Source organism: Carassius auratus, chromosome 32, assembly GCF_003368295.1.
Source record: "Carassius auratus strain Wakin chromosome 32, ASM336829v1, whole genome shotgun sequence".
Classification (NCBI taxonomy): Eukaryota; Metazoa; Chordata; class Actinopteri; order Cypriniformes; family Cyprinidae; genus Carassius; species Carassius auratus.
This window is the reverse complement of record NC_039274.1, coordinates 13,637,561-13,656,397: the sequence shown is the minus strand read 5'-3', so window position 1 is coordinate 13,656,397 and position 18,837 is coordinate 13,637,561. Positions and strand designations below refer to the sequence as shown.

Below are 18,837 nucleotides of genomic sequence, written 5' to 3'. Positions count from 1 at the left end.
AGTAACTGGCAAACTGCCAGGACTACCAACAAGCTATGTGTGAACTGAAATTATTATTATTCTTTTGTTCTTGTTTATTTCTTTAAAGAGATCCTTAGAGAGCAACACATCATCAACAGAACAAACAGAAGCACAGAAGCCATCGCTCCGCAGAGCCACTGGTGAGAACTGAGCCGAATGTTACAATAGTTTAGGAGGCCCAGTAACCTCTTTGTGTAGGTTTTGGGCTTTTGTGCACATTCCCCCTGTTGAAAAACCCCTGTTGCTCTGTGTGTTTTTTTGCTTGAATGTATTCTTGTTGACACCTGCACATATGATTATGGGTTCATCTGTAAGGAACTGTTTGTTTATGTGTGTTAATGTGGTTGTACAAGAATTGTGATTATACTTTTATTTGTGCATTGCATTTAGTAAGAATTATAAGCTATTATAACATATCAATAATTACTGTGTTTGCAAGTTTGTGATGCATAAACCTAAGTCTTGTAATGATAAACTGCAAACAATAAGAGTTATGCCCATTTGAAATGTGAGAAAGGGACGTTCCCCTCTTTTCACTAGACATCTGTTCAACAGGCTGATGAGTGTCATCATTACACACAAGATCAGGATTCATCTTAATGCTTCAATGACCATTTCAGTTACCAGATACCTGCACACGTTTAAATGCACTGAAACACACACTATTTAATGTGCTTTGTTTGTGCCATACAGGTGAGTGTTCATCATCTTGTCTGAATGGGGGTCGGTGTGTCCACCCAGACTCCTGTAACTGCACTTTATACCAGGCCACTGGAACACACTGCCAGACAGGTACTGTACTGTGGATCATTCAATTGAATCTCATTTTGAGTTTTGGCATGACAAATAATGGATCAAATATTTCAGTCCCCAACCTAGGCTTTGAGCGAGAGATGGCATGCCGCTCGTGGGGACAATACAACTATGAAACATTTGACGGACTTTATTACTACTTCTCTGGAAAATGCAGCTACACATTACTGAGAGACTGTGAAGACAGCACTCGGTCAAGTGTACATATACAGGTGATCTCTTAATGTTCATAAAAGGATTTTTATTTAACTTTATTTTTGATAATATTCTTTATAATAATTATAATTAGTGTATATCTACCACATAACCACCTATAACTATTGACCAGAAAATATGTCCTTTACCAAATGGTGATTTGTTGCCATCAGACTGTATCACGCTGTGTCTCAACAGTAGTTCCTTTTCAAAATGTATTAAATAATTTAGGTATCAATTCATTATGTACACTTTATGTACTAAGACGTTACTAATACACACCCTTTAGGGGTAACTAAGGTACAAAGGGGAAACTTTTGAACAGGTACAGTGACAGCTTTTGTAGCTTATTTCTGAGTGTGTATTTGCTTTAGATGTGTGTGTTTTTTAAGCAGGCTGCTATTCTCTGCTTTGCATCAGAGATGCCATAAGTGTGTGTGTACTGCAGAGCTCTTGCCTGAGGAAAATATTTATTGGCATTCATAGAGAAAGTGATCTCATTATTATGGTCATTTATTCCCATTACAGTTTAATACAGTAATTACGGCCAGGGCCAAAACAGAATTGGCTTTGTTCTCCCAGACTCACTGATGGGAATCCAGAGGAGGTGCGCTAACTCAGCCAGGAGTTTCTTTAGGCCATTAGCTTAAGTGCCAATATCATTTATCAATGAATTGAAAGGATGGCGACAGTAATGCAGAACTTAAGCAGGATTGGCCCGGCTGCTCTGGATAAGACGACTCCACTCTTTGATGATGGAGAGGAAGCATCTTAAAAGCTGCACACTGTAGTTGCATACACTTTATTTAAGTGATAATGTGTTTTACTTTCACTCTGTTTTAGAATTGGAATTCTCTTTAACTTCACATTTAGCTTCGTTTTAGGTCTTTTTTCACTTTTTAATCCGGAAATATTCTTATATTATGCTTAATTGCGAATTATTGATTTGCAGGTGCATAATGACCCAGAATGCAGTTCTTTCCCATACTCCTGCACACGTTCAATCAGCCTCTTCCTGCCGTGGGAGGGGGAGATTAGGTTACAGAACTTCAGTGTTACTTTCAAGGGTCAAAGGTAATGAACATTCACATTCAACCATACCCTCGGTCACTTAACCTAAACCTGACCTGCACGCTCTCTCATTCTTTTAAAGAATCTGTTCAAGGATTTATGCGTGAGTGTAGTTCTAACTAAACATCCTCTCTCTGTAGTGTACAGCTGCCCCATCATATCCACGATGTTGAGCTGGAGCGAATCTCTGACTACATCGTAGTGTCTCAGCCGCAGGGTTTCACGCTGGCCTGGCAAGGGCTCACTGGCTCTGTGTACATCAAGATGAGTCCTGAGTTTGTAGGACACACCTGTGGACTATGTGGCAATTTCAATGCTGACACTCAGGATGACTTGAAGACCAGCTACGGCAAGTTTTACTCTATTACAGAGTGTGGTATTTAAAAAAAAAATGTATGATGGAAAGAGACAACATCAGCAAGATTAAATCAAGATGAGAAATTGTAGATTTTATTTGGCAATACAGAAAAATAGTAAATTATCTGAGCAGTAAGAAATATGAAATGTTATTTGCAATGTAACCTTGTCTGAGTTGAAGCAAATGATGTGAAAGAGTAAAGAACCCATTTGTTAATAAACTAAATGTTCTGTACTAACTGTACAAATATGAAATGACAGTGATCAGAAGTAATATTTGATGAAGCTTAGGGTAGCTGACATGAAATAATTATAGGAAGTTGGAATGTCAACTGTGGTGAAGCGCACTACTGCATCTAAAGCTATAAAAAATTACATGCATAATTATACATTCTTTCATTTTTTCTTTTTGAGAAATGTTTTTACTTAAAAAAAAAAAGCATTTGTCACACCACATATATTTTTTTAACCAGAGTTGTAAATAAAACAAAGATTATTGGAATATGCTTTACAAGAAAATGCTATTCCAGTTTTGAATTTCTACTATAAAAAACACATTTATTTCAGTGTGTTAATGTCTTTTGCTTTGTAATTGTGAAATGTTCTAGCAATTTTTGGAAAAATTGTTTCTATAGCTTTTTGTTTTCATTGAAATGTTAAAATCTTAATGTTAATTGAAAGAGCACATAAACACATTATGCATCACTTAAATGCATTTATCTGTGTTTTCTGCAGGGGTTTTCACACAGGATTTGGCTATGTTTGGAAACAGCTGGGCAGAAGAGGAGCCACAGCTGGTCAGATGTCCTGTTGTTCCCTCTCTTTACCCCTCGCCATGTGCCACGCAGGATCCTCGTGTCTTATTGGTACTGCATACATACACACACACACACACACACACACACACACACACTGTATATTCCTGTCTCACATCAATCAGATTCATATTTACATCTACACACACTATACACCTGGTGAATAAGGACTCTGGTTCTTCACTGCAGAAAGTGGAGGAAGTTTGTACCACTCTACTGAAGGAACCGTTCCAGTCTTGCCATGAATTTGTCAGTCCATATTCATACATGGCCAGTTGCTCCAATGACCTCTGCCTGTAAGTACTGACACAACACTGAGCTACTGACATTACCACACCTTACTTTCCAAAGTGTTATCCTACACATACTTATGCTGTTGATGTTATCGCACTATATAACTCTTGTGTGGGTATATGTTTTCCACCTGGTGCAGGTCTGGTCCCAATGGTGATGTCGTGTGCCAGGTTTTCACAGAGTATGCAAGAGCATGTGCCCATGCTGGACATCCGCTGCATAACTGGAGAGCACACGTTCCTATTTGCAGTAGGTTACATTGCAAATACACAATTGTTTGTGATATTTGAGTTCATTTTTTGTAGTTGTATTGCATTGTTTTGACAGCTTTAAACAGTCTGAAAATTATTTTAGTGAACAATCAGTGTAAGAAATGTTTGCACCAAGAATTAGTTATTCTGGTGTGAGAATTGTTTATTCAAAAATATGGTTCAAACTTTTGTTTTTGGGATGATAAAAAAAAAAGAATCTCACAGGAATATGTTAATAATTTATTAATGTTTTATTAACAATATATTAATTTTCTTTTATATTGTGATTCATTCCTGTGATGGGAAAGCTGAATTTTTTTAACATTTATTATTATAATTTTTGAAATGTGGTGTAAATAAAAACAGTTCATGGAATATTGGTAACAATTTCTTAAAATATTGCCTTGCCTTGTCTATTGCCCTCATTTTGTAAAAACATAAGGTCATGCATTACAGTAATTTGCCACAGCTGGCATGAAACTAAGATGTAAAATCACTGTAACACAGTAATCTCGAGTGCCATACTTCTTTTTTTTTTTCTGAAGATGCAAGTTGTACAATTTATCTTTGTCAAATATTTAAGCGCTTTTACAGTTTTTAAGTGTTAAAATATATATTTCTTGCTGTGAGATGCATATTGTGATAGTATCTGTTGTTCTTGGCTGTAGGTGTAGATTGCCCCGGTGAGCTCCTTTTCAGAGAGTGTATTACCTGCTGTCCCATGCACTGCAAGATCGAACACATGTGTATCGACAGCAAGCTGCAGTGTTTGGATGGCTGCTACTGCCCTGATGGTAGTAACAAAATACTAAATGAACTAATCACAAGCTTTAAATGTGTGTTCATTTGTGAATGTTTAAAGATAATCAATTCATTTTACTTTCTCTAGATTTGATCTACGAGAATGGGGTGTGTGTTAAAGCATCAGAGTGTCCCTGTGAGCACCACGGCATGCTGTACCCCTCCGGACATGTCGTACAAGAAGATTGCAACAACTGGTCAGACAATATATTTTCTTATGCACTGCATACTTGGTTGAATGAAGAAGCATTGAAACCTGTGTTCGTGTGGTACTGAATGTATCAATTTTTGTTCTTGTCTCAGCACATGTGTTGAGGGCATATGGAACTGCACCGAGCACAGCTGTCCAGGTGTTTATCTGTTTTTATTAACCTTTTTTTATATTTACTGTTTTTGTATATTTACAGTCATTCTCCTCTTTCTAAACTATATTTTCTCACTTCACTGATACCAACTGTATCTTATTTCAATTTTATTATCATTTGATTGCATAGATTTAATTTATTTAGCCAAACATAACAAATCAAATTGTCCAGTCCTCATATTGTGCTTATAATTTAATTAATATGAAACTTTACTGTAATATTGTACTATAATATTACAGTTTTTATTGTATTTTTAAGAAGATACATTTTTTTTTACATTTTTTTTATTCACAGGGGAGTGCTCTGTGACAGGAGATATGTTCTTCCAGTCGTTTGATGGCCGCGTCTACACATTTCCTGCTACATGCCAGTACGTTTTAGCCAAGAGCAGAAACTCGGGCAAGTTCACTGTGACCATTCAGAATGCACCCTGTGGAGCCGTAAGTCCCTGTGCACTTTCATGCTCTCCGCACCAACACAAACCTCGAGTATTAGCACACAACAGAGAAAAGATTTAAGGCATGCCAGATGTAGCATGCCAAAGCTTTATTCATCCCGTTCCAGACTTGCTCTAGTGTAGTGATCTAAAGAGTAATCTGGGAGTTGGAACACAGCTTCAGTAGACAGACTTAAGATCGCAGCTTCTAGATTTGTGTGATTAGTCAAGCTATTGGCTTATTAGCAGTCAGAGTAGCAAGTCTTAATAGTATTTTAGTTACACTTATTTCAGATTAGTTCAATGAATCTCTAGATTCGGCACAAATAATTGCACAGCCTTTCTTTTGGCTAAAGTTTCATTTTTTGGGTTGAGATGAAACAAAGTTCTAGATGCGCTTGTACCATGATTAGACCCTGAATAGCTTTGACGGATAAAACATGAAACGATACAAAACATGAAGAGATTCTCTCCCTCAAAGCCTTCCTTTCCTGAAGCCCAGACCCGCTGATGATAAAACTCAACACACGGAGAGCAGTCTGGTGTATAGTGTCACTGTCTGGACTCCGAACAAGCCATTCTGCTTATCTGAGCCTCTGAATGACAGAGCCAGAGACTTTGTAGCTGCTGATAGAGAGAGAGAGAAGAGAGAGCGAGAGATGTATTTCAGTAAAGTGACTGGTGAAAGATCCTCACATAGGCACCTGTTGGTAGCGTCCATCATTTCCTTGAATGGAACGATTCAGTGGTTTATCTCCTGTGAACAGCTCTCAGTAACACTTTCACAAGCATAAATGCTTAATTCCTAAAAGACATGATTACTGAATTAGTCAAAATTGAATCAGATGAACCGATAAGTGTGTGTCCCTGTGCAGACATTCATCCATTGTGTTTCATGCAGTAGTTCTATAGCTGCTGATATTGTGTGTGCCGGTATGGGACGTTCTGACTTGTTTTGCTTTGTTGTGTCTGCAGAATCTGGATGGTTCTTGTATTCAGTCGGTCAACCTGATGGTTGACGAGAATCCGCGTACTGAGATCACAATGAGCCATAGTGGAGAGGTTTTTCTGGCCAGCCAGTTCAGGATCTCACTTCCGTATTCAGATGGTAATGTACAGTACTACAGTTGATCTGTAATGAAATGCTGGCATGGAAATGTGCTATAACAACTGCAAAAGTGATCCAAAAAGTACTAACGTCTCATTTTGACATGGAAGTTGTTGAAAGAACCTTGGACCATGTAAATACCAAGGTACATGAATTTTAGTACCATGGTATATTTTAAAATGCCTTAATATTAACATGCGATGCAACCCCTTTATCATGGAAAACTACACTCTTAGAAAAAAGGGTAGCTGTCACTGGGGCAGTACATTTTCAAGAGGTACACCTTTGTGCCTTATTTATTCCTATAGGGTGCATATTAGTTCCTTACAGGTACACTTTAGCACCTAAATGGTTTAACCCAAATTTTAGTACGTAAAAGGTGCAATTTAGGATGTGTCCAAATTCAGGGTCTGCATCCTCCTTAGGATCCTTCCTACCCGGTTGAAGGAGGAGGGGTCCTCCGACGACCGCAAAAACCGGAAGTCGGTGTTTGTGAATTTGGACAGCCTACCCTTCTTTCAGTTCCCTCCCTTACCCTTTGCTCATATCCTGTCGCCTAGCAACCGTGACAGCGCTAAGCAAGTGTTAAAAACAGCTTCAATCACTAACAAATAAGCTGTGTGTAAGGGGATATTCACACAGGCAGTAAGGAAGAAGCTAGTTTACGAAAGTAAAAGTTTTTTTTTTTTTACAAATGTAAAAAAAAAAAAGCTTAACGCTTAAAACAAAATGCCTAACTACACAACCACTGAAAATATATATTTTTGAAAAGCCAGTTTTTACAAAACTTTGAAACATCGAAAAGCATACTCCTCTTCCACTCCGCTACCGCTCGCTTCGTCCACCATTACGCTCTGCCGAAAAGAATTATGGGATAGGTAGGACGGGAAAGGATCCACCACACCCATCCTTCCAATTCGGGGAAAAGGAGGACGTATTTGTGGGCCGCATTTGATGGATCCTACGAATTTGGACAGCCTTCGTTGCGGCGCTGTGACGTAACATCCTTCAAATGAGTACTCCGAAGGATGTAGACCCTGAATTTTGACACAGCCTTAGTATAGGGATGGGTGATATATCAATGTGATTGTCACACGCATTTTTTGTAAGTAAAGCCAGTTCCCTGATTAGCGGTAAATCAACATCACCTGCTTTCAAAGAGGGTGCATTTAACAGACTGAGCCGTAGATCACTGACAAGCTACGCAATATCGTGTTCATTACCTTGAATGTGTTCATCAACTGTATCTGCATACAATACAGATTACATACAGACTCATATCCAACACACTGATGTCTATCCATAATACCTAGTTTTGTGTTGTACTTTTAAAGCAGAGGTCTTTAAAGGGATAGTTCTCCAAAAATGTTGGCATCATTTACAAACTCTCATGTCGTTCCAAACCTGTATGACTTTCGTTCTTTTGTGGAACATAAAAGAAGATATTTTAAGAAATGTCTTACTGTTTTTTTGTTTGTCCATAAAATGAAAGTCAGCAACAGTCTTCAAAATTTGTTCTTTTATGTTTAGTTTTGGAACAACTTGAGGCTGAATAAATGGGGAATTTTCATCTTTGGGTGAACTTTACACAATAAAAATATGGAACATAAAAAAGTTTAAAACGTGCATATTTACTTGATGGTCCTTCATGTGTTTAATATAGTGATGTCTTCTCAGATGTGTTGCAGATCCAGGAGCTGTCGTCCATGTTTGTTCAGGTGAAGTCAACGCAGGGTCTGCGGCTGCAGTATAACTGGAGGGAGTTCAGGCTGTACCTGCAGCTGGAGGAGCAGTGGAGAGATGATACTGTGGGGCTCTGCGGAACATTTAACGGCAACATTCAGGATGACTTCCTGTAGGTTTCACCTTCTTTCTCCCTGTTATCTGTTTTCGCTCAGATTCAACTTATTGTCCAACTTTTTGTTTTTGATGTGTTACTTTAGTGCACCCTCTGGGATGATTGAAAGCACACCATACTTGTTTGGAAATGCATGGCGTGTGTCTTCAGCATGCGTACCGCGGCCCAGCTTACCCCAGCTTGACCCTTGTGACACACACCAGCAAGCAGGTGACACGTCTTATGCGAAACCTAGTGCCTTTCTAAACTTTAGGTTTTGTTTAAAACATGTTTTTGTGTGTATGGAATGACTGTTTGTGTAATTTCAGCCGCTTATGCAGTGGAGAAGTGTGACGTGCTGATGCAAGAGGTGTTTTCTGCCTGTCACGAGTATGTGAGCCCAGTGGGTTTCCAGCTGCAGTGTCGTGCAGATGTCTGCAGATGTGGAGCACCGTGCCTTTGCTCCATCCTCGCTCACTATGCCCGCACCTGCAGGAGACACGGGGTCATCATTGAGTTTCGCTCACACCTGCCTGAGTGCGGTCAGTCTAACACTTACTCATGTATTCACTATCAGTCCACAGTTCGGGGTCAGTAAGAGTTTTTCAGATGTTTTTAAGAAGTGTCATATCATGTCATCTCACTAGGTCTTGCATTTATTTGATCAAAATAGAGTAAAAGTAATATTGTGAAATATTATTAAAATATAAAAAGAACTGTTATATATTTTAATGTATATTAAAATTATTATTATTTCTGTGATGGCAAAGCTGAATATTCAGCAGCCATTACTCCAGTCTGTCACATGATCCTTCAGAAATCATTAATATGAACTGAAGTGACAATCAGCCAAGTATGGTGACCCATACTCAGAATTTGTGCTCTGCATTTAACCCATCCAAAGTTCACACACGCACAGCAGTGAACACACACACACACTGTAAACACACGGTGGGCAGTGGGCAGCCATTTATGCTGCAGCACCCGGGGAGCAGTTTGGGGTTCGGTGCCTTCCTCAAGGGCACCTCAGTCGTGGTATTGCTGGCCTGAGACTCGAACACACAACCCTAGGGTTAGGAGTCAAACTCTCTAACCACTAGGCCACGACTAATATGTTGATTTTGTTTTCAAGAAACAGTGGTGAAAACACTGACTGTACTTTTTTATGGAAATTGTGAATTTTTCTCTGGATTTTCTTTTGTAACAATGGCTTTTGATCAACTGCTGAAAAAGTAAAAAAAAAAAAAAAAAAAAAAAAAAAACCTTTCTTACCCCAAACTTTTGAGTACGTATTTTGATAATTGATTAGTGCTCTGATATCTTTATTTATATGCATGTGACCTGTTTTTGTGTGAATGTTTTTGCAGCCATCACGTGTCCATCTACTCTGGAGTATGGAGTCTGTGTGTCATCATGTCAGCGTCGCTGCCTGTTCCTGTCTCTCCCTCAGCTGTGTGGAGATGAGTGTGAGGAGGGTTGCGTGTGCCCAGAAGGAACATACTTAAACATGCATACACACACCTGCGTGCCACGGTAAAAGTGAAAAAAAAAAAGTCATATGGACCGCTTTATGGTACTTTACAGTACTTTTTGGGAGCTTGACAGATGAAGCCATTACAAACTGCTTCATAATTCTTCTTTGGATTAAAAGCAACATGAGGATGATGAAATAATGACAGACTGTTCATTTGTAATTAATTGTGCCTTAATAAGTGTTAAAACAGTTTCTATCCATTATATTTGCTGCATAACTAGAACTGAATGGAGTTCCAAATGAAAGTGCATGAGGGACATGTTCATCTAATTTTGTCAATCACAACACAATGGTGTATAAACAGCTTCCCAACAGCATTCACTTATGTACATAATATTATATAATTTTTATCCACAAAATAGTGGTAATCCACAGATGTTTATCTTTATCCAAGTCAAGGATTATGAAATGAACTTGTGAAATTATGAAAAATAATTAATGCCAAATCAACACCCTCCTCATTTTTTAAACACTAGCTCTGTGGCTTTCACCTAGATTGAATTATTTAGTGTAGTGAGAGAGTGAAGTTATTTGCAGGCCTCGTTCATGCAGACTGTAAAATGTTATGGATCTGACAACCTCAGGTGTTGTATAACGCTTTTAGCCTCCTCACCCTCACATGGGTTCACTTCCCTGAAATTACACTGCCACATACTCAGCATGTGCTAGAGTTACAGCACTCACACCGGCAGAGGCTGAGAGAAAGTCAAAGACGTGATAGAGGAGGACTTTAGCCTCGTACTCTACTACAGACACAAACCGCTGCACTGTGGCCTGCAGTCTCTCACCCTTAACCCCCAACTACTCTACTAGCTCAGCTCTCTTAAACAGCTCAGAGAGATTTTATTGTCTCATAGGTCACGTGAGCTGAATCATGACTATGGTCATCCTCACTCCTTACCACAGTACATTAAACATTAAATGTCTTTTGATTGGCTGTGCTGTGTTATACAGCATTGTGGCTTTCAGTGTTAGGTTGGGACAATGGGTTACTTGCCTACATTTTTTAAATTTTCAGTTTGATTTTCTCCTTGCACATGACATAATATATTGATTCTGAGTCCATTTGTTTTGGTACAGAAGTGCATGTCCATGTAGTTTTCTTGGTGCTGACTATTCTCCTGGAGATGTGATCATGACATCATCAGGCGTACAGTAAGATTGTCTTATTCACTCATGTTAAACATCACCACACTGTCAAAATCTCCATTATTTCACATTCCCAATTACAACTAGTGTTTTGTAAAGAAATACTGTTTTATCTCTCTCTCTATAAATATCACAGCATCCCAGTACAATAGACTCTGTGCCTCACGTAAGTTAAAATCTTTTTTTTTTTTTCTTACTTGAACAGAATTTGCCAAGATGGAAAACTTGTTTCCCAGAGCTCAATTATTGGTGAGTGTTGTATTTCAGCATCTTGATGTTATTTATCCATGTCAAACTCTTTGAATGTCTGTAGTGTTTGCAGTTGGTCTGCGTTTGCATATCTCTCCAGTGCTGGAGTTCAGAGTATGTTCTCCTTCTCTCCTCTCTCAGATACCATGTGCCCACCTGGGCAGTTTTATGAGGACTGTGGGAACCGAGTAGATGGCCACTCGGTCAATAAAGGTTTAGCGTGTGAACAGACGTGTGAGTCGAATTTGCTGAACCTCACCTGCTCCACTCATGAGCCGTGCATGCCTGGCTGTGTCTGTCCCGCAGGGTGAGTGGGGTCTTTGTTTTCTTCATTCTTAGTGACTGTTATCACTTACAAAAACATTAGAAACGCTGAACTGAATGTGTTACAAAAGACTTCATTTCAAAAAAGCTGTCAGTTCAAAGGTTTGGGGCCAGTAACGTTCTTTTTCAGTACAACATTTATAATGTTATAAAAGATTTTTATAGGAAATAAATGCTGTTCTTTTGAATGTTCTATTCATGAAAGAAGACATGCAGCAGACCGTTTTCAACACCAAGAAGTAATAAATGTTTTTCTAGCAGCATATTAGCATATTACAATGATTTCTGAAAGACCAGGTGACACTGAAGACTGAAGTAACAGCTGCTGAAAATTGAGCTTTGCCCTCAGAGGAATAGATTATGTTTTAAAGTATATTAAAATGGAAAACATTTAAATGACATTTTCATAATATTTCTCAATATTACTTTTTTATAGTTTGAATTACTGGCTGTTTGTTGCAAAGACTTGCCCATTTCAGAGCCTACCCAATAATCACACAGAAATGGGCTTCAAGGCAGGACAAAAATACATTGTTTAAAAACAACTGTCAAATAAACTGTCTAAAAAGGGCCAAAAATTAGAATTTTATAGCCTCCAATTAACTTTTTTTTTTATTATTTTTTTTTTTAATGCAAGTAATGTATTTGTAATTGAAACCTTGCCTAGTGGGACTTGTTTACATTGAATCCTACACATATATTTATATAGATAAATTTAAAGTGTTCATCAAAAAAAAAAAAAAAAAATTTAAATAAAATATATATATATAAAAAAAATATATATATATATATATATATATATATATATATATATATATATATATATATATATATATATATATATATATATATATATATATATATATATATATATATATATATATAATATAAAAGGCATGTAAAAGTTTGCCATGGTTTAATGATAGCATGTATTTTCGTAAGTGATATTGCTATTGTGCCATTTACTTCTCTGCTGTTTAAGTCTCTGCTTCAATGGGATTTTTAGCTTTACTGAGTATTAATATGATTGCTCTTGGTGTATCTATTCCATGTCTCCCAAATGCATTTTGCACTTCTACAGAAATTGAAAAGCATGTTTATTCTCCATCTGTACTGGTAGTTTTATTTTTATATATTTAAAAGGTTAGTCCATGTTTGTGTGTGATGTAGAGGAGTTGGTAGGTGAATGGCTATATGTGTATGTACGTGTGTGAAGAGGCAGTGATCCATGGCTAAGCTTAGAGAGCATCAGGAACTACTCATTTCCATTACACACACATACACTGGGATTTTTAGCTTATCTGGGTCACATAATATTCTTAATCGAAACTCCACATAATGAAACACCCTTTCACTGGCAGAAGCAGACCACTGACAATCCAAGCAAGGTAGTGCAGATTTGCAGAAGCACACAAACTCCCACGCACACTTTCACGGACAGATGACATTCTGCTCCACATGTTGAGGTCTCACTCGGATGGTGTCTGCCGGAGCAGGTGATGATGTCGATACAGATCAGTTAAAGGGTCTCCGCTGACTCAGTGGGAACCTTTGCTGCCGTCTATGGGAGGTGAAAAGAGTTCTTTGTCGCTCAACTCCACTTCCCCCACTTTTCTCCCCCTCGCGTCACGTTCCCACTAAAGGGGCCTCAGAGAGCACGACTCTTGCTCTATAGATGGATTTTTGTCATCTGATACATTTAATACCAGTGTCTACACAAGAAAACTGAGGTTAAGTGCCATATCACAAGCTTAACTTCCTAAAGCCATCCGCAGCCATAACAGCATGATAAGACTGTGTATCAGTTGTCCTTTTACCAACACCATCACCAGCCAGGGAGAGTCTGGGAATGAGCCATGTTCTGTTTTTTAAGTTGTTTGTGGAAATCTTTTGATCTGTGAGATCTAAAGCAGCTCACATTTTGTACATGACACACATTGATTTGGTTGGTGCACATAGGAGTGTGTACTTAATGCTTTCTTCTTTTAAATTAGTGGCTGTTGATTTGTATTTTTATTTTGCACATTTGATTAAGTTGTATTTACAGTATTTATAGTATGATGTTGGTTTGTAAATGCTCTGACATTGCCAAAGCTAAATTACAAAGGCAATCTAACCATTGCACAAGAGCATCATGGGAAAGAAATATCATGGCTAAGATTCTGTCATGAGTGTTTAATAAATTCCTGCAACTTGATAGTTTGGCATCTGGGTTGGCGTAAATATGGTACAAAGGCCCCTTATTTCACAATGAGAAGTAGTGATGAGATAATTGATAAGTCTGGAAAATATCAAATGTGCCACACATGTGGTCTAACATCATTACAGTTGACAGTGTAGTATTAGCAGGATGTTGAATATAGGATGCAGCAAAAAGTCCAATGAATTGACATTGGGGTATATATATATATATATATATATATATATATATATATATATGTAAACTCACTTAATTTTCATATTTTTCATATATCAGAAATCAAGAATTTGTAAATGTAACAAGTAAATGTAGCTTTATTTAATAATGTTTAGATTTTTTTATGTGAAAACCAGACAAAAACAGAATTTTTTTTTTTTTTGTAGTATAGACGGAGGATTGGATTGGACTAAGTTACCTCATGCGGGCAGATTTTTTGTGCTGGTCAAACATGGGTGTAAGTTACCAAGAAAACCACAATGTGCATTAAAATTAAGGAAAAATTAAGGGTTTTCAAGATTTTAAAATAATAATACATAGTTATTGTTCTGTGCCACAAGTCACTTCTGTGAACCATTAAATATTTAGCAAATTTAGCATATTTAGCAAAGCTTAGCTAATACTAAGAAGAGAACTGGAAGGAATCCATTACTGATCGTCAGTCTACTGTAATGCGTACATCTGAAAGCACCTAGAGTGACTATAAAAGGCAGAATGTAAAGTATTTGATTGCTTGCCCTCTGGAACATTGTCATGAGTCTTCTGACGCTCTAGACCTTTTACAGGGACTTTCCAGCAGCCATACTCTTTTACACACAGACACAGTGGATATAGAAAAGAATCACCCCCTTTGCAGCCTGAAATGAAAACGGACAAAGTTTTAGTTTTTTGCTGTATTTACTCTCTGCAAGTTATAACATCCAAGTGAAAGATGTAACACCAACATGACTTAAAATTAACATAAATAAATAAATAAACAACCAGAATCACTGATTTGGAAAAATTATCACCCCATTACTAATCAGGTGAGGCTAATTGCCTTCTCAATGGCACACAAAGCCATTTGACTTTCAGCTGTGTTCAGCTGTGGTCATTTTGATCAGGTGAAAAGAGCTTTCCTGGAGTATTTCAGTTTTTGGTAGTGAAACCGAAGCAAACAATCAGCTTTGTGTGGCAAGGCACTGTCAAAAGATCTCCAGGATAAAGTTGTGGACAGACACAAGTCAGAAGATGGATACGAAAACATTTTGAAGGCTTTATCAATGTCTAGAAGCACAGTGAAGTCTATTATTAAGATTGGAAGGTATTTGGTAAAACACAGACCCTCCCTGGATCAGGACGTCGCTCCTAACTGGATGAAAGAGCCGGAGCAAACTGATCAGAGAGACGACCAAGAGGCCTACAGCAACTCTGAGGCAGCTGCAGGAATTTATGACAAAGAGTGGTCATTGTGTGCATATTACAACAATATCACAAATTCTCCACAGATGTGGCTTGTATATGAGAGGGTCGCAAAAAGGGTCACTCCTCAAGAAAGGCCACATGCAGTCATGATTGAGCTTTGCAGAAACACACTTTGAAGATTCTGAGGCAGATGAGACTAAAATTGAACTATTTGGCCTCAACACCAAAATATGTGTCTGGCAGAAATCCAATATAGCTCACCATCCAAATAACAGCATTCCTCCAGTAAAGTATGGAGGTGGTAATGTCCTGTTATGAGGGTGTTTCTCTGCAGCAGGGACTGGAGAACTTGTCAGGATAGAAGGAAGAATGGATGGGGCAAAACACCATCAAATTTTTGAGGAAAATCTGCTGCCCTCTGCCAGAAAGTTGTCAATGGAATGACATGATAATGACCCAAAACACACAGCAAAACTGAGCACACAGTGGTGGAAGGAGAAGAAGGTGAATGTCCTTGCATGACCTGATCAGAGCCCAGACTTAAACTCCACTGAATATCTGTGCAATGACCTGAAGACTGCAGTCCACAAACCCTCATCATCAAACTGAACTGATCTTGAGCAGTTCTACAAAGAAGAGTGGGCAAATATTACAATGTCTAGATGTGCAAAGTTAGTAGAGACAGAGACAAATCCCAAAAGACTAAAGTCTGTAATTAAAGCAAAAATGGTTCAACAAAATACTGGCACAAGAGGGTGATCCTTTTTCCAACTTTTTTCAAATTATTTTCTGACATGTTGGTGTTACAGTATTGTTCAAAATAATAGCAGTACAATGTGACTAACCAGAATAATCAAGGTTTTTCGTATATTTTTTTATTGCTACGTGGCAAACAAGTTACCAGTAGGTTCAGTAGATTCTCAGAAAACAAATGAGACCCAGCATTCATGATATGCACGCTCTTAAGGCTGTGCAATTGGGCAATTAGTTGAATTAGTTGAAAGGGGTGTGTTCAAAAAAATAGCAGTGTGGCATTCAATCACTGAGGTCATCAATTTTGTGAAGAAACTGGTGTGAATCAGGTGGCCCCTATTTAAGGATGAAGCCAACACTTGTTGAACATGCATTTGAAAGCTGAGGAAAATGGGTCGTTCAAGACATTGTTCAGAAGAACAGCGTACTTTGATTAAAAAGTTGATTAGAGAGGGGAAAACCTATAAAGAGGTGCAAAAAATGATAGGCTGTTCAGCTAAAATGATCTCCAATGCCTTAAAATGGAGAGCAAAACCAGAGAGACGTGGAAGAAAACGGAAGACAACCATCAAAATGGATAGAAGAATAACCAGAATGGCAAAGGCTCAGCCAATGATCACCTCCAGGATGATCAAAGACAGTCTGGAGTTACCTGTAAGTACTGTGACAGTTAGAAGACGTCTGTGTGAAGCTAATCTATTTTCAAGAATCCCCCGCAAAGTCCCTCTGTTAAAAAAAAGGCATGTGCAGAAGAGGTTACAATTTGCCAAAGAACACATCAACTGGCCTAAAGAGAAATGGAGGAACATTTTGTGGACTGATGAGAGTACAATTGTTCTTTTTGGGTCCAAGGGCCACAGGCAGTTTGTGAGACGACCCCCAAACTCTGAATTCAAGCCACAGTACACAGTGAAGACAGTGAAGCATGGAGGTGCAAGCATCATGATATGGGCATGTTTCTCCTACTATGGTGTTGGGCCTATTTATCGCATACCAGGGATCATGGATCAGTTTGCATATGTTAAAATACTTGAAGAGGTCATGTTGCCCTATGCTGAAGAGGACATGCCCTTGAAATGGTTGTTTCAACAAGACAATGACCCAAAACACACTAGTAAACGGGCAAAGTCTTGGTTCCAAACCAACAAAATTAATGTTATGGAGTGGCCAGCCCAATCTCCAGACCTTAATACAATTGAGAACTTGTGGGGTGATATCAAAAATGCTGTTTCTGAAGCAAAACCAAGAAATGTGAATGAATTGTGGAATGTTGTTAAAGAATCATGGAGTGGAATAACAGCTGAGAGGTGCCACAAGTTGGTTGACTCCATGCCACACAGATGTCAAGCAGTTTTAAAAAACTGTGGTCATACAACTAAATATTAGTTTAGTGATTCACAGGATTGCTAAATCCCAGAAAAAAAAATGTTTGTACAAAATAGTTTTGAGTTTGTACAGTCAAAGGTAGACACTGCTATTTTTTTGAACACACCCCTTTCAACTAATTGCCCAATTGCACAGCCTTAAGAGCGTGAATATCATGAATGCTGGGTCTTGTTTGTTTTCTGAGAATCTACTGAACCTACTGGTAACTTGTTTGCCACGTAGCAATAAAAAATATACTAAAAACCTTGATTATTCTGGTTAGTCACATTGTACTGCTATTATTTTGAACAATACTGTATATCTTTCACTTGGATGTTACAAGTTGCACTAAGTAAATACAGCTAGATAAAACAAAATTCATCAATCTTCATTTCAGGCAGCAAAGCAGCCAAATTATATTATTTTAAAGGGGGTAATTCTTTTCTATACCCACTGTACATACACAGTCAGAGCCCATCTTATTCAAAATGCAGTGTCTCACTATCAACAATATAATGTGTGTGTTTGCTGTGTTTGATACATGAGCTAGACCTTAGAAGCAGGTTGAATTCCTCAGTGCACCTGTTCATTCCCTGAAAATTAGTCCACTAGTTATTGAAGTTAGAACTAGTTTTTTTCTTCTTCTAGTATTATACATTGTCACATCTATCAGGTATGCTTCTACTTTGTAGTCTTGACTTGTACTAAAGTTCTGACATTAGTTTTGTTCATACATTTATTTCCCCTTTAGTTTTTCTGATCCAAGGAAACGTGTTGATGCATGTGAATGTGACAAACATTTTGGAGTGTAAAACAGTCTGCTTAGTCATTGTACTGTGCAATGAACTACACTCCTAAGAAAAACGGTTCTAAACAGTACCAAAAAAGGGTTCTTCAGCTTGTAACAATAGCAGAACTTGTTTCAGTGCTAAATAGAACCTTTTTTATAGGATTCCATATAGAACCATGCTTTAAAAATGCCATATAGGACACTAATGGTGTTATAAATAACCTTTTTAATGATAGTTTTTCATTAATGTAAGTATTTTAATATCTTAAATATTTGTATTATTTGTATATATTATTTATTGATATAATATAATATAATATTTGCAATGTTTTTCATTAATAAAATTAAACACATTAGTGCACAATTTTCCACACCACAATCAGTCAAGCTCATATCACCAGCAAACTTACACTCATTTACATCTTCTCTTCACTCTCTGAGGCAGAAGTCTCCAAACTCATCCTTTCTAATCACCCTACTACTTGCCCGCTTGATCCTATTCCATCTCATCTCCTTCAAGCCATTTCTCCCGCAGTTGTACCTGCACTCACTCACATTATCAACACTTCCCTCCACACTGGTGTTTTCCCCTCACCATTTAGACAGGCACGTATAACTCCACTACTTAAGAAACCCAAACTCAACCCATCTCTTTTAGAGAACTACAGACCAGTTTCCCTTCTTCCTTTTATTGCAAAAACACTTGAA

General features: G+C 37.9%; 1 protein-coding gene across 1 annotated transcript in view; it reads left to right on the top strand.

Moving 5' to 3' along the window:
- LOC113051650 (otogelin) overlaps nucleotides 1-18,837 on the top strand; it is a 42,940-nt gene that overhangs the window by 2,821 nt on the left and 21,282 nt on the right. Inside the window, exons 3-22 of the mRNA XM_026215567.1 lie at nucleotides 89-161; nucleotides 715-813; nucleotides 889-1,046; nucleotides 1,982-2,103; nucleotides 2,241-2,449; nucleotides 3,193-3,323; nucleotides 3,462-3,568; nucleotides 3,706-3,815; nucleotides 4,486-4,611; nucleotides 4,707-4,815; nucleotides 4,922-4,968; nucleotides 5,278-5,423; nucleotides 6,395-6,527; nucleotides 8,205-8,382; nucleotides 8,471-8,595; nucleotides 8,694-8,906; nucleotides 9,732-9,897; nucleotides 10,979-11,053; nucleotides 11,253-11,296; nucleotides 11,438-11,603. Of these exons, the coding sequence (XP_026071352.1) occupies nucleotides 89-161; nucleotides 715-813; nucleotides 889-1,046; nucleotides 1,982-2,103; nucleotides 2,241-2,449; nucleotides 3,193-3,323; nucleotides 3,462-3,568; nucleotides 3,706-3,815; nucleotides 4,486-4,611; nucleotides 4,707-4,815; nucleotides 4,922-4,968; nucleotides 5,278-5,423; nucleotides 6,395-6,527; nucleotides 8,205-8,382; nucleotides 8,471-8,595; nucleotides 8,694-8,906; nucleotides 9,732-9,897; nucleotides 10,979-11,053; nucleotides 11,253-11,296; nucleotides 11,438-11,603 (2,537 nt within the window). The remainder of the gene's footprint in view (nucleotides 1-88; nucleotides 162-714; nucleotides 814-888; nucleotides 1,047-1,981; nucleotides 2,104-2,240; nucleotides 2,450-3,192; nucleotides 3,324-3,461; nucleotides 3,569-3,705; nucleotides 3,816-4,485; nucleotides 4,612-4,706; nucleotides 4,816-4,921; nucleotides 4,969-5,277; nucleotides 5,424-6,394; nucleotides 6,528-8,204; nucleotides 8,383-8,470; nucleotides 8,596-8,693; nucleotides 8,907-9,731; nucleotides 9,898-10,978; nucleotides 11,054-11,252; nucleotides 11,297-11,437; nucleotides 11,604-18,837) is intronic.